This window comes from Scomber japonicus, chromosome 22 (assembly GCF_027409825.1).
Source record: "Scomber japonicus isolate fScoJap1 chromosome 22, fScoJap1.pri, whole genome shotgun sequence".
NCBI lineage: Eukaryota > Metazoa > Chordata > Actinopteri > Scombriformes > Scombridae > Scomber > Scomber japonicus.
Genome location: NC_070599.1, coordinates 7,475,044 through 7,481,415, shown reverse-complemented (window position 1 = coordinate 7,481,415; position 6,372 = coordinate 7,475,044). Strand labels below are relative to the sequence as shown.

The 6,372-nt window shown below is 38.4% G+C and overlaps 1 protein-coding gene across 1 annotated transcript; it reads left to right on the top strand.

The window, feature by feature from the left end:
- Window positions 1-4,306: 4,306 nt before the first annotated feature.
- On the top strand, window positions 4,307-5,392 carry LOC128384382 (uncharacterized). The gene is made up of 5 exons (XM_053343932.1): window positions 4,307-4,337; window positions 4,441-4,785; window positions 4,896-5,012; window positions 5,136-5,170; window positions 5,270-5,392. Exons 1-5 carry the CDS (start codon window positions 4,307-4,309, stop codon window positions 5,390-5,392), a joined length of 651 nt encoding a protein of 216 aa, XP_053199907.1.
- Window positions 5,393-6,372: the final 980 nt, after the last annotated feature.

Below are 6,372 nucleotides of genomic sequence, written 5' to 3'. Positions count from 1 at the left end.
AATGTAATCCATTATTATTGCCATTTGATAATTCAGATAAATATTGTGACTGACCATTATATTGTGACTGACCATTATGACATATATTTTTTAAATATGTTGGGGTCATACTTTTATTTGTAAGTTTTACGTTTGTGTATGTCTGTGTGTGTGTGTGTGTGTGTGTGTGTGTGTGTGTGTGTGTGTGTAACAGGCAGACTATACGCACATTTTGCATCCACCTATTAAAATCTTGACAATTCTGCTCCACTGACCTCAGAGCAGGTTTCTGTTGGTCAATAGCGCAATTTCCACTGCCTCAAAATAGCAGTGCACCAACAACCTGCCTGACTATACTTCATTATGAGATCAACATGCTCATGGGCGCTCAAATGGGCGCAGGTGCAGTATACACCAGCAAATACAGACTAGGTTCAAAGATTATAACACTGAAACCATCAAGATGAACTAAATGATTTGGGCTAGTAATCCCCATCAAGGCACACTACTGGTCACCTGTCTGGTGTCAGTATACACTGACACAGACTAGATAGAGGGGAGCAGACTGGAACTGATACAGGCAGCTTGATTTCAGTATTGTTCTGCATATCAAAATGAGGAAGACAAGGGTTTTTGTTGAATCTACAATAACAATGCCTTGGTATTAGACCACAAGACTGGATAAATGCCAGGCAAACTTTGTGGCCAGGAAATTGAAATTCCCTTATCACATTTGTACAGCTCAGTCATTTTTCAGAATGAGTTGAAGTGGCTAGTAACTCTATAACCACATGTTGGGGAAAAGTTATCAATGAGCACTGTAGAGAGGACTGAACATCTGAGGTATTTCAGAGTTCTCATGAGCACAATGAAGAACTTATATCTTGATAACAGCTGTTCTTCTCTGCAGCTTCAGTAAGTACTGCCATTGAAATTACATCTAAGGTGTAAGGATTTAGGTCCCTGCTGCTTTATCAGCTGAGGAGTAAATCTTTTCTTGTCTCAGGCTGGATTTCTATCTCAGTTTCAGAGTCTCAGATTGTTAAGGTTCAGCCTGATAAAGAAGTCACACAGCAGTGCAACTCATATCCAAATCTGAATCTGTGAATTTCTGGTACAGACCTGTCATCAAAACCAAGATCGTCAACTTCTGTTATGACCAGCTAAGAGCATAGTTACTTTCTGCAAAGGCTTTCTAAGTGAAAAATGGTAAATGGACTGTAAATGGACTGTACTTATATAGCGCCTTTCTAGTCTGTGCGACCACTCAAAGCGCTTTACATGACAAGTCACCCTTTCACACACATTCATACACTGATGGCAGGGGCTACCACGCAGGGTGCCAACCTGCTCATCAGAGGGATCTAACCATTCATTCACATTCACACACCGTTGGCACAGCAACGGGAGCAATTTGGGGTTAAGTGTCTTGCCCAAGGACACATCGACATGTGGACTGGAGGAGCCGGGCTTCCAATTGGAGGACGACCGCTCTACCTCCTGCCCCACAGCCGCCCTGTGAAATGAGTACCAATAACTCTGGATTTATCTGACTCTGGACTGTATTTCTGTTGATTTTACATGATAGTAGGGTTGCTCGATTAGGGAAAAAAAATCATAAGCACGATTTTTTTGGGTCAAAATTGAAATCACAATTATTAAAAACGATTTTCTTGTCCATTCGGCTTAATTAATTTTCTCTCCAAACAGCAGCCTTTTATCTGCCGCTTAACGCAACGCACAGCAGAAAATGTGAAGCGATATTAGTGCTGGCCGAGCGGGTTAAGATGACGATAGTTCACACAACACATCCTGGTTTTTAAAAATTAGTCAGTAAACTGTGCACTTTTATTTACAGTTAAAACATTTCACCATGTGTTTCAGCTTCTGTCAAACTAACGGAGCTGCGGTGGCTTCCAGTCTAAGCTTTTCAAAATAAAACCTTTGTTATTGTGCGCTATCTCATTACTATTAAAAATAGTTTCCTGATTTTATTAGTTTTGAGATCGTTTGGCCCCTAAATCGTAATCACGATCAAATTTCGATTAATTGAGCAGCCTTACATGACAGACCTCTATTCTTCAGTGAGATACACTGTTAAAGGTAAGATTTAGTGCTGGGCAGTATACCGGTTCACACCGAATAGTGGTGTATATTTCCATTATGATATGAATTTAAATGTAGCGCCATACTTGTGTACTTCATTACACAACGTTCGGAACACTGCGCCGCACGACACTGTTTCAGACGGGACCCCTTTCAGTGTTGCGCTTCCTGCCGCTCAACAAACAGCAGAAGATGTGTGCCTGCCGAGCGGGTTAAGATGATGACAGTTCACACAACACATCCTAGACACGTCCTTAGATGGATGTGTGAGTGAGCTACAAGTCACAGTGTGGTGTGAACACACCTAAGGTGAACATCATGAGTCTGTTGAGTAAAAGCTTTGCAAGAATAAAATCTGATATAAAGTGATAAATATAAAGAAATAATACTGACTGACAAATGGAGAAGCCTTTGAAAAAAAAAAAAAAACTTTTTTTAAACCTGTAGTGTGGTCCAAATGGTTTAACACAATGCTGGTTAAGGCGATCACACCAGATAAATCTCTTTGTATTACACAGTAAAGAGTTTTTAAATCTCATGTCTGGCACGACATTCTCATGCTGGAAGTTTAGACTTTAATAGCGTGGCTCTTCTAGACTTTCCAAATGTTTTAGGACAGAATGGATCAAATTCCAAATAAAACAGTGTGTTCATATAACAGTGAAGAGGTATGTGTATTAGGGCTGTGTTTATGGGTTAATGCAAAGTGAACACACCAACTTGTGTTTTTACAAAAGGCAAAAACCAGTGATGTTGGTCATTAAATTATACTTTCATCTTGTTATTGTAATACAGTTAGAATAAGACTTTTTCAAATGAATGAATTAATGCTCTTAACTTTAAATCAAAAAGCTGCATACTCTCATATACATTTCTCTGCTGACAGTAATCTTCATCAAGATCATTTATCTTAACTGCCAGTTATGTTTCATTTTGCATTTCAGTGGAATAAAGGCACCAATGAATAGAGTAAGAGTAAGACACTGATATCTTTTCTATTCACTCTACTGAGAATCACTTTTGAATTCAGAGAAGAGAACTGATCGTGAAATTCCCAAAGATTCCCACTCGTACAACATGAGTTTGTATTAAGATAAAAATGACAGACAGCGCTGTGAGTATCAGTGAGGTGTGTATCTGTATCATTGATGAGGTCTCAGCCAGTGGAAGCTCAGCCTTTAGCTCTCTGTATCACAACCACACAGAGAAAAGCCTTGATGTTCTCAACAGTAGAAACTCATGATACAGTGAAGACAGCCTCAAAACTCTGCAACAAGCTGCTTGAGAAAATCAGATCAACGGTTTCAGACTTCTTTTAAATCTCTAAGAGGTCTCTAAGAGTAGAAACTCCCCATACAGTAAAGACATTGTTGGTATCAGTGTGCATCCTGTTAGTGGTTAACCACTCTCAAACTGTGTCACCGCTCACCTCTTCACTTCATCAGTTCAAATTTATTCACTCAATAATCCATTAATCACTCCCACAAACTCACATCACCACATTTTTGTGAGAAGATATGTGTAGCATGATGACACTTAGCCTCAAATCAAAGCATTCACTTGGCTCCAGTCTGATCCATCTCCACAGTGAATAATTTAAACCCACTAATAAGCCTTGCAGACATGAATCCAATAATAATCACTGCACAGGTAAGATTTAAATTTTTTTTACTGCCATAACATAAGTTGATAACTTCAATCAGCTGTCAATCAAGACGTCACATTAATAGAGCATCTGTGTCATTTTAAATACAAAAAGGAGCATATGTATATCACAGTATTTCTAAATACCATGACAACAAAAACAATCATTTATCAGCTTCTTTTGAGTGTGCATTACAATGATGTATATGATCAACATACATAAATAAAATACGACCAATTTGCAGTTTGTGAAGCTATTGTAGCAGTTTGCTACATTTTAACTGCTACAGCTACAACTACGACACAAAGAAGCATAATTTCTGAGGTTCAGGTGAACAAAGGGTACAAATATTTATTTCATTAAATGAGAGTTGAAGAGTTGAGTTATACTGTTTTAGATGTACTGAGATTTAGAGATTTGTTTCAATAAGAGCAGTAAAAAGTAAAAAGTAAAGTTGTCCGTTTGAGCTCCCGGAAGAACAAAACAACACGTGGCCTCTTCACGTGAGACCACACTGACTGGAGCACAGTTCAGTGACAGACGTTGCAGTGGTACAGTCCTACCGTAAGCACAAACATGAACTTCACCTTGCTAACAACTTTACTCTGTAAGTATATCTGCCACATTCTTTACTCAATATAAAATGACTAATTAATAACATCATGTGTATTGTTTGATCATCCTATGAATAACTGACTTGTTTGTTTCAGGTTGTCTCGCTGTCTCTGTTTCTGAGTTTTACACTGTGGAGGTTCAGCCTGCTCAACAAGTCACACTGCACTGCTCCAACTTTTCCAGTCTTCCCAGTCACATCTTCTGGTTCAAACTGGCTGACAGATCCAACTCCAGCTGCATCTCCTCTATGACCACCCCTGAAGCCAATGCTTCATTATGCGATGGATTTCAAAATGGCAAATTTAATATGACGTCCAACACCACCACCCTCTTTCTCAAGATTACACAAGTGGATTTATCTGACTCTGGACTGTATTTCTGTGGATTTAAATCAGATGGGAATCCAGTTATTGTCAGTGCAACATATTTAAAGGTTCAAGGTAAGACTCTTTTCTGTCTTTTCATTGAAAATAAACTAATTTGTGTCAAAGTTAAGAAAGTAGAGGTAAAACACTGTACAAAAAGTTTGATTCAATCATGTCTCTTGTAGAAGTGTTTGATGGAATAGTAGACTGGACGACTGTGACTGTGATCCTGGTTGGTGTGATGGTTTTCCTCATTATAGTCATCATGGCTCTGCTTGTCAAAATAAGGAAACTTCGTACAGGTACTTGTATTTGGTTTCAATTAAGTTAATAAAGCTCCAAAACATATTTGTCTAAATATGTTGATTTTAAAATGAATTAATTGGAAGCAACGGACAACCAATTTTACTCTTTCTGTCATTCAGCTCAAAATGAGGGACAGAATCCACAACACAGTGAGGTGATCAAAGTCTATTTTCTATGCTGTCTGCTCCGTTTATCACATCATGCTTTTATTTTGCTATGTGAGATGAGTGACTGTGAATATGTTTATTTACAGAATCTGGGCTCTGATGACCTGAACTATGCAGCGCTGAGTTTCCATCCAAAAGCTAAAACTAGAAGAAGGCCTGCATCAGACAGAGAGCTGGAGACAAATGTGATTTATGCTGCCACCAGATAGACTCAGGAAACTACTGGAACTGCAACTCAGAGTGAAACTGATGCTTTATCAACTCCATGTACTGTTAAGTTACCATCACTGTCAATAAATTCACTTTCGATTAAAGATTCCATAACCATGTAAAGTTGTGTATTTTATTTATTTTGTGCATCGTATATCTCACTCAGATATGATTGTGTTTTATGGAAGAGGAAACATTAAGAACACTGATGACAGTTGTTTGTCAGGAAGACACAGCACAGTGTGGTCTGAACACAACTCAGGTGAAATTCATGAGGCTGTTGCAGCAAGTCACAACTCCACACAACACGCAATTCACAAAACAGAAACTCAAGTTTTGCAGACTGGAAACATTTAGTGGAATGCAAAGTGACAGTACAATGCAGACAACAATTATTCTGTCTATACCTCTCCTCTAATGTGTCTGTTTAAATATTTTAAAATGTCAATAATCAGTTTATTTATGACCTCGCTTGTCTGTTGTTACACTTGTTACTGTGGTAACAAACAGCACTGTGTGTATCAACCTAAAGAGGAGTCTCAACCACAGGAAGACAGGTCTGCAGCTCTCTAACTCTCACAGTGTAAACTAAAGCCACAAAACAACATGAAGACACTGAGCTGCAGCAAACATCAACAACACAAATACATCTTAAAACAGGTCTGGAGGGAATCTTTAACTAAACCTGAACATGACTGCACTCACTGAGTTGTCTTCTTGCTGTCTTCTACTAATACATTTACACAATTATGATAAACATTTGTTTCAAACTACAGAAAAAAGGAAAAAGCTGATCATTTCAACTTCCATGATGTTAAACTCTACACAGTCAGAGACAGTCATGATGTTTTCCCCCTTTTTTAAGGCCTCTAACTCCTTTATCAGCTCCAGTAAATGAATATACATGTCCTGCTTTTTGAGGACCTTTAAACAAACACTTACGGTCACACACACTGTAAAAGACCAGTTGCTCATGTTA